General features: G+C 37.1%; 1 protein-coding gene across 2 annotated transcripts in view; it reads right to left on the reverse strand.

Moving 5' to 3' along the window:
- The window catches only part of tapt1a (transmembrane anterior posterior transformation 1a), a 27,054-nt gene continuing 11,050 nt past the window's right edge, over nt 1-16,004 (reverse strand). For both annotated transcript variants that reach the window (XM_005919387.3, XM_042219439.1), the window contains 11 exons: nt 14,263-14,425; nt 13,016-13,151; nt 12,219-12,316; nt 11,860-11,929; nt 10,862-10,942; nt 9,425-9,534; nt 9,233-9,292; nt 9,039-9,107; nt 8,755-8,831; nt 7,077-7,246; nt 1-1,851 (listed from right to left, as the gene is read on the reverse strand). In XM_005919387.3, the coding sequence (XP_005919449.1) occupies nt 1,523-1,851; nt 7,077-7,246; nt 8,755-8,831; nt 9,039-9,107; nt 9,233-9,292; nt 9,425-9,534; nt 10,862-10,942; nt 11,860-11,929; nt 12,219-12,316; nt 13,016-13,151; nt 14,263-14,425 (1,363 nt within the window). In that variant the 3' untranslated portion in view covers nt 1-1,522. The remainder of the gene's footprint in view (nt 1,852-7,076; nt 7,247-8,754; nt 8,832-9,038; nt 9,108-9,232; nt 9,293-9,424; nt 9,535-10,861; nt 10,943-11,859; nt 11,930-12,218; nt 12,317-13,015; nt 13,152-14,262; nt 14,426-16,004) is intronic.

Below are 16,004 nucleotides of genomic sequence, written 5' to 3' on the forward strand. Positions count from 1 at the left end.
AAAAAAAAAAAAGTCTTAAAACACACACGCAAAAAAGGCATTTTGTTGTGTAAATATTGCTTCTATTATCCTAAGATGTAAACATTAGAGCATCACTAGAGTCGAATGAGAAACATGACCGTATTTAAAGGCAATACGGCCCATCAGTGCATTCAAAAGTAACTAAAGATTAAATACCATTCATCAAAAAATTATGCTCCAATTTGAGGCACCCCACCAAAAGAGAACTCTTCTGATTGATTATGTCCATTTAACAGATAGCTGCGTGTAAACTGTCTTAAACTAAGTGATTGGAAAAATCAAGATTATAATGGGCTATGACATACAAATGCACTTTTTCCATAATTTTAAAAGGACTTCTGCTCTATGACTGGCTATGTAAGTGGGTGGTAGATGCAGCAGATTTAGAGTCAGCAGTCATTAACTGCTTTGGCTAATACTGTACGCTGACTGGGTCGTTTAATGAAAGGCTGTTGAGCTGGCGAAGGCGCAGGATGGCTGCAAATGTCTTTACCTAATGGCTGTGTAAATGAATTTTTTTTAATCTAAAAAATAATCACTGTTTTTAGCTGTGTTTGCAACACCTGTAATTCATACTGGATTGAAAAATTTGAACCAGCTTCACTGAGGTACGGACTTTAATCAACAGATCTCTAATATTGACAGTGTGTAACCGTTCAGAGCCATGTTTCCTAACCTTTCAGTCATGTGATCTCTTAAATCAAAACAATGTCTGATTAAAAACCCTTCATTATTCAGTTTTCACTCCATTTTTTTCTGCTCTGCTTTTTAAGTTCATCTGAATATTTTCTAGACAACCACAATGTAAAAAAAAGATGAGAATTTTGCGATCCTTGGGTTGCAAACTGCCATATAATAACAGAGCTACATTTCTTAGCTCAGATGTTTTAAATAACCTCTGTTTTTGTTTTCTTGCAAATTTTCATATGTTGAATGTTTAGTACTTAGTACTTAAAATAAACCCCAACACTTGTTTTCTGGTGGAAAAAAGCAAATTCTCATCATTCAAGTGTCACTTTTGATGTCAGAGTTTGGAAGTTTTTTCTGGCTGCTGAGCGAACTGAGAAACTTCTCTCCTTCTGGTCCCACTGCTGCTCATACAGGAAGTGCTAGAGTGCTTTCACACTTACACATATGCTCACTCGCACACACTCTCGCACCCCAACCCTGATCCTAAATCGCGCGCACACACAAACACACACACGCTCTGACATATGCCAGTTCATCCTGACAACTCGGCTGCAACACTCTCACTTTCTGTCCTCTTCTGTTTTATCAGCCAGGTGAAGTTTTCCCTGTGAAACTTCTCGACTTCAGCTTTCAACAGCAGCAGGATTGTCTGACTTTTTCTTTTTTTTAACAATAATTTACTGTAATGTCACTGATTTTATAAGTACTCAGCGTTCTGCTGCTGTTGGCCAGGAGAGCCAGGCTGGGAGGCCATTGGTCTCCGTCTTTCCTGAGTGGTTAGTCGCTACATCAGTGTCTGCTTGGAGGCTGATCAGTCAATGCGGTTTCCACAGATTGTGAATCGGTCAATCTCAAGGAGGTCTTTTTTGGAGGTCTTGTGCTTTGTTTCAGAGGGCAGCTGTGCCTCCTCCTCCTCTTCCTCATCCTCGTCATCTTCCTTTAAGAGCATGGATGGAAGTTGTTCAGCATCAGCATCAGGTGGTGGACTAGGTGGACGGCTAGCTGGTTTAGCAGGTGAGGGATAGGTAAATGGTGGAGGAAACAAATCAGTCCTAGGGATAGGCTGAGTGGTCACAGACGAGATGGAAGAGGATGTTGGGCTGCAGGGAGTGGCAGGGATCTGCACCACCTTAGATTCACCTGTGAGGAACAAATTTAAAAACACATTTAATGACAAAACAAATACCATGTAGATGGGTTCATTTATGCATAGGTAATTTGCCACTAAGTCTGGCTTTAACAAAGAGCCAACCCAGCAGCTTCAATCCCGCATCCATGTCTACACGTGAGCTTAGGAACAGTGCTCTGTGCAGTCCAATCACTGTAGGAAGTTGAGTAAAACACAAGTAAACAAATCTTCACACCCACAGTGCAGGCAAAATGCAAGCTGTACAGAGTAGACCGCTAGATTTATTCAAGCATGTCCCTTTCATCAAACAAGTGTGAGGCAAGTGAAAACTGATCAATGTCTGTGTAGACAAGCTTAACATTTAAAAGACATAATTCCACTGGTTTTTCCAGTTATTAAGATTAATCCCACCGTCATATGAGGTCCAGCTGTGTATTAGTTCAGTTTCAGAATCACAATACTTTATTAATTCTGATTCTAACATTGAACTGATAGGCGGGAGGAGGTTGACTGCATCTGCACGGACAATAACTGGACAAACCAGTTTCAACACAGCAGGAGAGAAAACAACCAGAAAAAGATGCTGATGTAAAACATACACCAGCACAGCTGGACCTCACAATTCACTTCATTATGTTTAGAGAAACACTGCAAAGGCTTTTCACTTTGAGAGCAGAGCACAGTTACTTTAGGAAAATCAATTAAACAGAATAATTCATCATATCAGAGAGAATTGAGCAAGAAGACTGTCCACAGAGACGACTGCCTCGCCCCGGGCTATCTGACTACAGCAAACTTTTGGTTCTTTCTGTAGACAGAGATGAATAGACATTTAACTAGAGAGAAAACTACAACACACTGAGCAAATGGACTGTGTAGGTTAGACACGCACTACATGTGTGTGTCTAAGCTATCAAAGAAAAAAAACATCAACCATGATAAAAGCCATGAAAAAACAAAAATCCAAAAACAAAAAAACAAAAAAAACCCCAAAACAAAAATAAAAGAAAGCAAATGTTTTAGGCAAACAGAATATAGGAAAATTCCACGTTCGGTTTCACCTAAATAATTTAGCATTAAATCAGTGAAGAATATAAAATGAGGCATACCTGTCAGTGGCGTGCACACCCTTTCTAAGCTTCACCATTTCATTTATTCTGATGGGGTCAGGCTTCACAGTACTGCTGTTTTATTAGGTGGTGAATGTCACATATTTGAGAGTTATAAATTCTTCCCATGACAGAAAAGGTGGACTCTGACCAATCAAAGCTCCTCATTTTCACAACTTATCTATTGTGTGGCAGTTCAAATTTTTTTTTAAAAAAGAAGCCATTTTCTACTGAGACCTGACAGCATCAATGATATTTTTTGATTTGAACTGAGGAAAAAAATTATATATTTAAACTATATGAATGAAACAGTCATCATTTGCATAATCACAGCTGTTATAAGAGAAACATGACACTCAAAGAATCCTGAACTGAAACCTAGGAAAAGCAAAGCAAACTATTTTATCAGACAGGCAATAAAAACTATAAATGTATTTAAAAAAAAAAGATTGTTCAAATGGCTTACTTTTAGAAGCATTTTCTTATTAGCAAAATATTGATAAACCGATCAGACAGAGTCTTCTACCTCAAAACATGATGTAGTAAATGCTCTGCTGCTATAGTTGTACACTCAGTTATTCTTGTGTTCCTCATTAACACAGAACTTGCCAATGATGCTGAGGAAATATGTAAAAGCAGTTCAGATTCTACACCGAAGATGGAAAAATCGAAACTATCAGTTACCCTGATGGCAAAAATCACTCTGCAACAAACAAAGAAGAAAAAAATACAGTATCAGTTGATAGCCATCCTCTCATCTCCTTAACCACTTCACTTATCCAAATTATGGTCACAGGTTCAATTCAATTGACTGATTCTTATATAGCGCTTTTCTACTCTCCCAGAGTACTCAAAGCGCTGTATACAACATGCCTCATTCACCTATTCACACCCACTCATACAAGCACTTCTAAACTCAAGTGCAAACTAATAAACATTCACACACATTCACACTCCGATGAGCGCATCAGAGAGCAACTTGGGGTTAGTATCTTGCCCAAGGATATTTGGCATGCAGACTGGGGAAGCCAAGGATCGAACCACCAACCTTCCAATCAGTAGCTGATCTGCTCTACCACCTGAGCTACAGCCACCCCAGGTGGGCTGTGGTTTATCCTAGAAACTGGTTGATAGGAGGCTACAGTCTGGACAGGTCAACAGTCACACTAATAGCCTCAACTCCTTATAATCAATGGCACAGAGCAGGAACAAAATCATAGCATGCTAGCCTTAAGCTGTCTTCCACTATAAAGCAACCAGGCCAGATGCTCATGTCAGTTTTGTCAATGTCATTTAGCTGCTAAGGAACCAGATATCGGTTTCACTAGCTTTTACATTACAAGGATATGTAACAAAAAAAATCAAGCGCTAAATTAGCGCTTCTTGTGTATTGTGTACAGACAGACAGATGATGTCTGTTGTTATTAAATATCCCATTATCTAATTTTTATATTAACTTCCTAACTAATTTTTCCAGGTATAGTCGAGGGGGCTACATTCCCTTCAACCCTAGAAAAAAAAATATCTATAGATCTGTTATTTGAGTCACACATTGCAGCTTTCTCCATTTCTCTGGAGATATGTGAGCTTTAATAAAAGTTAACCACCATCTGGCTTGAAATGGCTACTGTGAAACCGCTCATTACACATTTCTCCCCTTTGGACAAAAACATGCAGTATAGACAGATGGCAGATCTTCGTATTATTTGAAGGCAGAGCATTGCAAAGACAAAGACATAGTGCAGTGAATCCAGTTGAGCAGCAGGTAAAGCTTGAGGCGCCCACCAAAGTAGTTTAATGTCAGAAAAGTGAGCATGGTATTTAAGGTCGACGGTTCAAATCCCAAAAGCTAAATATGAAGAAAGCATAAAGAGACTTGCATTAGCTTCCCACAACCTCAAAGCATTTATTATTATACTCTGCATGCTGGAGCGTGAAGCTGTAAGCCATGTTGCTGGAGCTCTGTGAGAAACCAGATTCATTAGAAACATGAATGCTTTTGATGTTCCATGACATGATGCACCATCAGGATCTTTGTCATTTTAAAGCTCCTGCTTCGGCACAGCAGGCGGGTCTGAGGCACACACGGGAGAAAAGATCTGCAGGGATTTGGCTGAGGATGACAGGGAGATAGTGTCACCTCCAAATCTGTTTCATCAAACGTAGGTGCGGGACCAGTGAAACTCTATGCCAGACTATGAACTAAACTCTTTTGAGGAAATTCACGTGTAAATATCAGAATACAGAAAAGAGTTTGCTGTGTACTTTTTTGTTGAATAGTCTTTTTCTTAGAATATGACATAAGATGACGATCCAGTACAAAGTGCTATGACAGAACACTGCAACGTTGTACGTTTTACTACATTAAGTGTAGTGCTGGATATGTCTGTATAATTTACCAGAGAATACTGTGCCCACCTTTGTCCATTCTATCAAATATAGAAGACAAATGAAGAATTTGTTCAATAAGTTGAATAACAAAACACATTTGATAAATGTATGTTTTTGAGCCCAGACAAATTAAATGCATCACCTAATCAAAAGGTTGAAGTTCTATACTGTAGCAAATCAAATGTTGCATTAGTAGTTATTAATTGCTTGACAAAAACGTCTCCAGGCATAACAGATTCATTTTGTAATTAACATCATAATGTACCAGGTTACACAATAACAAATACCAATTCATTGCAGCTCTGGAAATAAGCATCAAGGAAAGAAAAGGAAGTAGATAAAACATTATGTATACTGTTTGATTTTTATTTTTTTTTTTGCCCCGCAAAATAGTTTTGGGATCACAGAGTTGTGTTTTGTTTTTGTTTTTTTGTTTTTTTTTTAATGCTGAGGGAATTAATCAAGTGCTAACCTGTAATCTTGAAAAGACTTACCTGACCCAAAAAAATCAAATCAAATCAAATCAAGGTTTCAAGGATCCCCACTTTCTGCTTGTTTCCACTAAATGTCTGAAGCTGAGCCGGGGCTTTACCTGTTGCCACATTTGTCTGTACCTAAATGTCAGCTAAATGTCCAACATTTACATTTAAGTGCCAACTAGATACCTAAAAAGATCAACGTAACTCTGTTAGGTGGGGGGCCCATTTGGTAAGACTTTAGAAATTGCATGAGACTGAAAGCAATATCTAGCATCACTTCAACAAATATGTAAATTGCTATTCTGAATGGTAGTCTGAGACATAAAGAGTAATAAAACATTGTTTTCTTTTGAAAACCATTACAGGTTTCTATTGCTGAACAAAACGAAAGGAAGAAAGAGAACAACTGTGTAGGAGAAAGAGCAATACGAAACATTCATCAACAAAATTAAATCCCAGGACGTCTCATTTACAAGATATCTATTCCTGCCAGCCAAACAACACCCTCTCAGGTCCCAGCATTTTTCATATCTCTAAAATAAGATTCAGACTTCAAAATACCACAAAAGTTTCAACCAAAAGTTTTTTGTTCAAAGGTGGTGTGTATGTAATTCCAAATAAATACTTATGATATATTTGTACCGTAGCTATTTAAATATTAATAATTTATGTCAGTGCTTCATGTTCTGCATGTTCTTGACTGTTGGAGACCTGATAGATACAGTGTAATTAGTAAAAGTGAGTATAATCAAGCTGAGGTGAATGTATAATTACGTAAAATGACTGGTAGCACTGACCATTAGACAAGGTCAAACTCTGGTTTTCTTTGCGCTGAATATTTGATTATAATTTATTACCGACTGGTTAAGCTACTGGTGACATGCTCTACGCTTGAGGTCACAGCTGATGTCATCTTGTTTAGAAAGCATCACATTTATAGATATAAAATGTAATTGCTTTTATGTGTAATTTACAATTATCTATTAAATTCATCTTTAAAAAGAACCACTAACACAAAAACATTTTTCTGTTTGACTTTTCACATTTCTCTGGCATGCAAATGTTTCATGAGTCATGCTGAATCCCTTCAAGAGATAATTAGTGTTGTAGTCATAAATGCCATGGGGACTGAAACCTATGGATCCTTGTGGGTGTAAATAATAGCTTTTACAAAATATTAATCCATAACATATCTAGGATTTTTATTATAACCAAGGTTTTTTCTCATCTTAATCTTTTGAGGGGTTTTTTCTTTACCTGAAGGTGTGCGGCACCTGGCTGGGTCAGCTTTGCTAGGGCTCTTGGCAGAGGAGGATGGTGCAGTCGAGGGCCTCTCAAACAGTTTGTCCTCCATTTTGGCTCTCTTGACATAGACACATGATTTCCCCAGGAGTACAATACTGTTCAACACTTTCAGTGTTACCAGTCTACAAAGGGAAAGGGGAGGGAAAGGGGATATTTGATTAGAAAAAGACTACATTTTTTTCCTGTTCTTCAGGTAGTATTACAGAGCTTTAAATGTACCATCCAGCTAGTCTGGACAGATGAAAGTCTATTAAAAAAAAAAAACTTACTCTAACTTAAAGTGATGCCATAATTTAAAATCAGCTTTAATTTCAAACATATTAAAGCTTTGTAGTTTTTTCCGGTCTGCGGGCTAAATTAAATAATAAATACATTAGGTGTCTACATTTTGATCAAAACACAGCCTTCTAATGCAAATTACCATTCATATAATAGCTTTTTGAATCTTTCTTTGTTTTATTTAGTGCTGAAATTTTATCACAATGCTATCTTGAACTAGGGCATAGCTATAATGAATCTCTTACCATCTGGCTTCAATCGCCAGTGTTCACATCCCACCACTTACGCCAGGATGTTAGTGTGCACTGTCTTTCTGTGTTTGTGGGCTTTGCTATAAGGCCGAGAGTCTGGTACTGTGATGAGTGAGAGACAGACACATTTGGGTCTGTGGACCACTCCTTGCTGTGACAGAGCGTGTCAGCGCAGCTGAATCTTTGCCAAGGCACAGCGGTCTGTTCAAGCTAGGGCTATTTTTAAATCGGAGGATAGGGGAGGCCAGAGATGGCACTAGAGATGACAACATTGTATTCTTCACCCTAAGGGAAACTCTTCAATGGTACGTGCCCCGATGGGATCCGGCAAATGAGAATGAGCAAGGCTATCAGCAACTCAGCACAGGGTGGATGTGAGAGCACAATGTTAATGCTTATGTAACTGTGTGTGTCTCTGAATATGAATGTGTGTTTATGACAGTGCCTGCATGGGTGAGTGTGCATCCACGAGACAACGCAACCATGTTTTTACCTTCACCATGTGACGATGTTTGTGTGAGGTTCTCTGCATATCTAGCACACTATAAGTAAATTAAAGTATCCCAATATTTTAGTGTTTACTGACTTAAAAAAACATGTCATGTTAAGTGGGTTAAGCATTTAGTTTACTAAACAGAAGGGGTTATCACAAAGACCAGTTTCAGTCATCAATCTTTCCTAAAGATACTTTTCATGGTCAGATTATATTACAGTCGAGCCCTGGTATTCGTGGGGGTTAGGGACCACAACAGCCCACGAATAGCTCAAATCTGCGAAAACTTTAGACCCCATCTAAAAACGCTTATAATTGCCTATATTTTAATTTTCTGGAGGCTTTGTATTTGAAATTTGCATACTGTTTGGAGAATGTTCTTTTTTAAGAAAACAAAATTTTCTGTACAAATACAGAAAAAAGTGAATAGGTGAATATATGATTACTGAACTGCAAATAGCTGGGGTTCAACTACACTTGCATGTATTTAAAACAACAACAACAAAAAGATCTTCAGTGAGGTAAAATGGCATAATAAGGATTAAAAGCTCACTCATTTTGCAGGATGTATAAAAAAAATCAATACAGGACAACTCTAAAAACTCACCCAAGATAAAAGAGCAGTACACAGGTGTATGATAGTGCTCCCTGCAACCTCACTGAACTCATCACCACTCTGATGAGCTGTTAAAAAAAACAGAAACACCAGTATTAATGGAATTATTTATCCATTTTGAAAACAAAATGGAAACATTTCATTTTAGCAATAATAAGAACCATTAAACACTTTTAGAACATCGTGGAGTTTTGAAACTTGCTTGTGTGCCAACGACCAACTCTATTCTGGTATTTAGTTCCTGAATATCAACAACAGACTGCATTCTCTCTTACCAGAACAGCCAATGGCAGGGGGATGAAGCCCATCCTCCGGGCCACTGAGTCACTGTAGTCAGTACAAGCCTACACAGTGACAGACGAGCATAAATTACAGCACTTGACAAAACTGAATTGATTAGCTGCGTGGGCTCCACGCTGTTTATGTAAGTATAATGATGGCAATGTGAAAAAACGAGGCAGTTGCTTACATTCTTCTGCCGACTGCTGACGAGATCAAAAGCCAAACTGGCTCTATATTCACTGTACACCTGGAAAATGGACAAGAAAATAATTCAGTACAGGAAAAAGAAAAAGGCAAGGTATCCCATATAGTATCATACATGTTCTCATGCAAAGTCACGGTGATGACTGAAAGAAAGGACAGCAGGTTCTGTTCTTACATCTGCAGTGATGTCATTGAATTTTGTGATAAAGGCATGTTTGATGACATCAACTGCAACTTCAGAGGTGACAACCATAAAAACGTCAGGGAACAACACCCACAGGTGATCTGAGAGGAAAAAAAAAAAAGATAATTATTTTAGCCAAAATTTTTGGAAGGATCAAATAATCCTTCAATATTTGTATATGTATGTTTCTCCTTGTTTTGGTCGTGTTTTATTTTTTTCTATGTTAATACGCTACACCATTAGCCAAATTATTCAAGTCATCTTCTAATTGTTTCTGTTTCTCTAGTGGCTGCCCAAAGAAAATTTACATTACTGCAAACCTTCACTGAATATACTGGACTTGCAGCACTGCAAGTTTTCTTTGGGCAGCCACTGGAGCAATTACAAAAATAAGTTAATTAATTCAGTTAATGGTATAGGGTATTAAACAGAAAATACTAAAACATAACCAAAATAAAAGGATCATTTTCCAGTGCGTTTGATTCATATTGATACAAAAATAGCAAAACAGCAAATCCTCATATTAATTGAGATGATGGCCACCTTAATATTTTTACTGTTTCACTAAACCACATCAGTTTTGCGTGATCAGCAGGTCAAAATAATCTTTGTCTTATACTCATAGTGAGTCTGTCCTAAACAAGACTTTCTAACAACTCCCTTTTTAAGACCAGACTCTCCCTTTAAGGCAGCTTGCTTCTGTTTGACACTCCCATATGAACACAACGAAGCAGGAAAAACAAGGGAAGCAAGTGTGAAACTGAGTATTTAAAGCAATATTAAGCCTGAGCTTGTCACTCTTAAGAGAAACATTAATGATTTTTTAAAGGTGTTCACTTAATGGCATTTACATTTAATGTACAAAACAGCTAAGCTTTATCCATTAGGGCTCAGTAAATATTGTGCTGTTGTACTGAGAAAAGCTCAGCCCATTCTGAGCCACACCTGACAAATTATATGTTGTTTGAAAGTTTTTGTGATTTATATACCTCTTTAGCAACAGTAGCTCTGCTGGTATTAGTAAATCAGTGTTATGATTTCAGCTGACAAGCCACATCTGTCATCTACTATGTGTCTGACTTTGAGACTGGCAGGAGGAGCTGACTTTTCAGAGAGCTGTCATAGAGAAATATCCCAGCCCTCACTCCTCACTTTGCTCCGTCTCATTGACTGAGGTTTACTGGAGAAAACTCCCCAAGGTGTTGCAATGTATCAGCTGAAACAGCAAGAAAGGAGCTGCTCAGGATTTTTGTAAACATTTTTACCATGGCAAGCACTGACCCCAGTCTGTTTTTTTCCTGTTGTTGTTGTTGTTGTTTTTTTAACTTTTAAAGACATTTATGATAAAAAAAAAAAACAACAACTTACTTTTCTAGTAATATAAAAATGCGCATAAAAGTATAGTTTAAAGGAGGGAAACATGATTACCAGGGTTCCAGGAGAACTGCTCCATATTCCTGAGACAAACGATGAGTAGAAGGACATAGCTGGTGAACCGTTCTTTGATATCTGTGGGAAAAAATAGTTATTATAGTCTCCCATCTATGGAGAAACCTGTGTAAGAATATTAGATAGATAAGCATCTCCATTTTAGCTGAACACATGGTCTTCAGTCTGCTGTAGTTCAATATCTAAACAGCTTGATTCAACAAGACAGATCTCTGTGAATTTTCTAAAAGCATTTCATGTTACAGTGGATTTTGCGACAGCAGTACATCCTATAAGCATCGCTGTATTATAATTTTAATAATGTGGCTACAAAGGTTTGGTTATTATCCATACAAATGATCTTATGGTAACAAGAGCCCAGCTCCATGACCAGCCATTGTACTGGGATGGAGTAACCAGAGAGGCAAATGGCAGATGATTCAGGGTTGTTGTGTTCCCCTGTCATCTGATTACAATAAGAATGATCAAGATAAAAAAAAACAAAAAAAAAAACAGTGCCTTTGGGAATACAAAAAGAGAACCAAAGTTTTTAATCAAATACACTGGCTGTACTGTTCTTTCAAAATGCGAAATGAATTAACTTTCCCAATGAAGCAAGATTAATTCAATTCTGTAACTTAAATCCATCCATCAGTTTTTTAAAGATATCCAATAGAAATGTCATGAATCTATCTAACTACAGTATTTTTCTATCTATCACCACCATTCTTTGGTACAAGTATTTCCAAGGGATAATTCAGTTTTAAAGAAGCTTCAGAGAACTTCGAAGTATATAATTTAGTCTGGATTCTAAACTTTTCCTGTTACTACGAACAAATCATTCTTACTGGTGATTATTTTTATAGTGTAATTGTTGACAGTGACAAAGCAGATGTGAAATGCAATAAAATACATGTTTTATGTATTTTTAGACCAGTACTTTTCTAAAATAGTACTAATAATGTACTGCATTTTTGATAAAGCGCTGGATAGCTCACCACTGTTGGACATTTGGAATAAATTGTTCTTCTCAAATTTCTTGAACACACTTCCTTTGATTTCCACAAACTATGTTTGAGAGAAAAGAAAAGAAAAAGACAGAAATGTAGTCAGCACTTTTATGACAAAAAATAAAAACAGAAGACACATTATCACGGTCATGTTGCAGGTACAACATTTCATCACTAATATACCAGCGTTAATGTTTCTGGATACACCATCATGCAAATACTTTTTTTTCTGTTTGTATAAGTGTTTCATTGCAATTCAAAAAAACACTTCAGGTGTACACTATTGTGTTTTATACTACAACACTCTGTGTGTGTGTGTGTGTGTGTGTGTGTGTGTGTGTACTAACATTGTTGGACATCATGATGGTGAGCAGGGACTTGTTGTGAGAATTAAAAGCGACATTCAGGGTAGAGGCTTGGACCATGATGAGGATAGCATGAAGGACTGAGGAAATGATAATCAGGAAAACAACATCCGAATCAACCTAAACCAAACAATATGATCACTGAACTCAGTCACATTAAAAATGAATTAACAGTAATGTAAGCTAGTGCTTAGATCAAACCTGACCTGAAACAACACATTCAACACTTAACTTGGCATCTTGCAACTATAACTGGGAGTCATTCCTTTGAGATACTCTTGAACAGCATTACGTCTAGTCCTTTCACTGAAGGCTGTTTAGTAAATAATAAATACAAATCTCAGCATATGAAAACTTACATCAAGGAACAGATGTATTAAATGTAACAGTTATAAACTTAAGGAAACTATAGCTAAAATTATATTGCTTCAGTCTTCCTCTAGACTACAGCTAAAATTAATCTTTGTTGCCTTTCAGTACCAGTCTGTCACTCAAGCCAAAAGAAACTCAAAACAAAATTTCACTCTAGTGGCACTTGGAAATGAAGAGTTCACAATGAAAAATAAAAACTACAAGTATTATGTGAGACTATAACTGCATATCATCTGTCAAAAATAAAACTGAAGCTAAAAAAAAAAAGAAAAAAAGAAAAAAAAGGAAAAAGGAAGAGACTAGAAGATGCCGCCCTTAAAATCCAATTTGGTGTACTTTACTGATGACTTTAAAACTTGCCTCAAAACTCTCACAACGCTGCTATGAAGCTTTAGCAGGAAGGATACAGACATAAAAGACGGCCATTAAAAAGTGAGGGATGACTCCAATATTATCTCTTTTCCGTTCTTTGGGTTCTGTGGCTGTCCAGTACAGAGCATCCAGGATGTCTTGCCCAAAAGAAGAGAATAGACGGTCTGCAACCTAACAGTGGGGGGAAGGATGAAATCACAAGTTAACTTGATATAACGTAACTTAATATGACAATAGTTACATTAGTAATGTCTAATATAATATATCAATATCTTATCTGTATGAACAGGTAAGATTTTAGCAACAAATTCACTGACGTAACACTATACCTCTTATTAAAACTTTGGGATTAAAGCTGTTAGAGGAGCTTTTCAATCAGAATAATTACACTTCCCCCCAAAAGTAGAGCATTGTAATATGACAGATACACAAATTCATCAGATGTTCACTATGACACAAATTAGATCAACATTTTTGCAGCTCTGTCCTTATGCTTCATATGGTTGTCTGTCATTACCATCATTAGATATTTTTTGGTCTAGTAGGGTCTTATAAAACCACATAAAGCTCACGATCCACAGAGAAGTGCTAAGCTTTATTATGTATGCTGGTGTTTCCCCGAGGTTGACTGCTTGTCAACCTCAGGGAAACACTGTGCTAAAATGAAATGAGGGCACACAAATTAAGTAAAAAATAACAATTTAGTTTTAATGTTTTTATGTATTTATATCCCCTTTGGCTTCCTTTTGGGGTGGAGGGTTATTTTGTAGGGGGATGGGCTGCCCTTAAATGAAAATGGTAACACTGGATATCAGAAGAAGTAGACCACCACTTGCTGTACACACTGTTTAAGTTCTAACAATTAGTAATAAAATCCATCACGTAACACGACCATCACTCTTTAGTGTAGTAATCCTTGGGTACTTCCCTAAACTGGCAGTGTATTAACGCACGGGCTGCATAAACAAACTGACTATTCGTATAAAACAGATGGAAAATAAAATTACAAGTAAAATTTGTTGTAAGGAGGCAAAACACGGAAAGTAGAAGTAAGATGTAAACAAAGACAAAATATGTCTATACAGTTTGTATTTAATAAGTACATGTTTTAATAATTGAAACATGTATTCACACTAAACTGTAAAAACTAATGTTAAAATTCTAGTTTGTCTCAGATGTAATGTCTTTGCAGGAGCAACATCTGCATCCTTGCATATAAGCATGTGATCAAAGTATAAACTGACATCAGTTTTTAGACATCAATGTGTGAAGTGTGGGTTACCTCGAGCATGTTGTAGATGATGTAGAGTTTGATGACGGACTGTCCTCTGATCAGGTGGTACATCATGGAGTAATCCACATAATGCATCATGGAGAAGCAGAGCACCAGGATCAGGCCTCTCAGCATGTCACACACCTGCGCTGGCTGCAGAAGCCGCGACCCACTGACCACACACACACACACACACACACGCATGCACACACGCACACACACACACACACAGTATTGGCATTAATACTGAGAGACAAGAGTGCACTGCTTTGACCATACCTGTGTATGTAAATGCACTGTGCCATGCTAAGACATATATCAACATGCACACACGAAAAAGGTTAAATGTGTTATTACACCTTATAACACCATGCCAAAAGGTACAAATGCTTACAAATACAAACATTTTTACCAGGGGAAAAGTGTGAACATGAAGACATACAAGCATTTAAAGCATCAACACATAAAAACACCCTTTTCTAATCTTGCCATCAGTAAGAGCTTTTCTAGCAAACAGTGTGGTCAAAGAAGCTGAGTGAAGACCAAGTACACAGACAGCTGATTTAATTCACTACCAGGACGAGCTCTGTTTTCTTTCTTTTTTTTAATCTCACATGAGGAAACATAAGACCAACACAGGCAGGGAACAAGAATTCATTTCTGTTCAAAATGAGATAAACCTTACAAAGGAAAAGGGAACCGGGAGTGGTAACACACAGAGTACATGATGAAATATTAAAGATAGTATCTCCTTTATACTAAAGTTATCTTATTCATAAGATTTATCTCTTTTTAATATGGTTCTGTCTTTGTTCAGTCTTGTCTTTGAACATCTGTCTTTATGGACAAATTAGTGCAGCACTTTGAACAGAAATGTTTAAAATAGTGAACAAGTAAATGAAAGGTGAAAAAAAAACAAAACAGGCTTCAACATCACATACTGCAGTGATAGTAGTGTGTTCATGTCTTTTATGACCACATGTGTCAGAGTTGCATTTTTTTTTTAATACTAAACATCTATGGCTGGCAGTGGCAGCGTGTTAAGAGGAGGGCAGACAAATCCAGAGGACCATTTAGTATTTAATATGTGGCTGGGAAGAGCGGCTGAGAGCTTCATTCTAACACATCCTGCATATTTTCCATGTAAACTGTGACTGGTCTGTATGCGCAAAACTCCCCCTGACTACTGCAGTAAAAATACATTGCATTCATTAGATTTTTTTCACAAAGGGAAGCAGTTTCCATAGATGGACACTGATGTGCTGACTTTTAAAATACGATGAAGCACAATAGTTTAACTGATCTTAATTACGAGACTTTCTTGTAATGAAGTTATTTTGTTGTTATTTGAATACAACTTACAGTACAAATACTATTTAATGGTCTTCAACTAAACTAGTATAACCTACACTAAGAAATTCACAAGACATGGCAGTACAACAGTTAACTCTAACACCCATCATTACCTTCAGTTAGTTTAGCTGAAGCTGATTAATTAAAAAATAAAAATAAAAATCACACGTGAACAGAACATGTTTTGAAATAGCAGTGCTGGAGACATTGAAAGTAGGGCTGGGCGATGTGGACTAAAATTCATATCGCGATATAATTTGAAGCACGTGCGGTAACGATATATATCACGATATATTCTTTTCTTCTGTATAACGTATTTTCCACACTATAAAGGCACACTTAAAATCCTTTAATTTTCTCAAAAATCGAGAGTGTGCCTTATGTATCAATTCTGGTTG

This window comes from Haplochromis burtoni, unplaced genomic scaffold (assembly GCF_018398535.1).
Source record: "Haplochromis burtoni strain Fernald_Lab_line unplaced genomic scaffold, NCSU_Asbu1 Contig_33, whole genome shotgun sequence".
Taxonomy (NCBI): Eukaryota; Metazoa; Chordata; class Actinopteri; order Cichliformes; family Cichlidae; genus Haplochromis; species Haplochromis burtoni.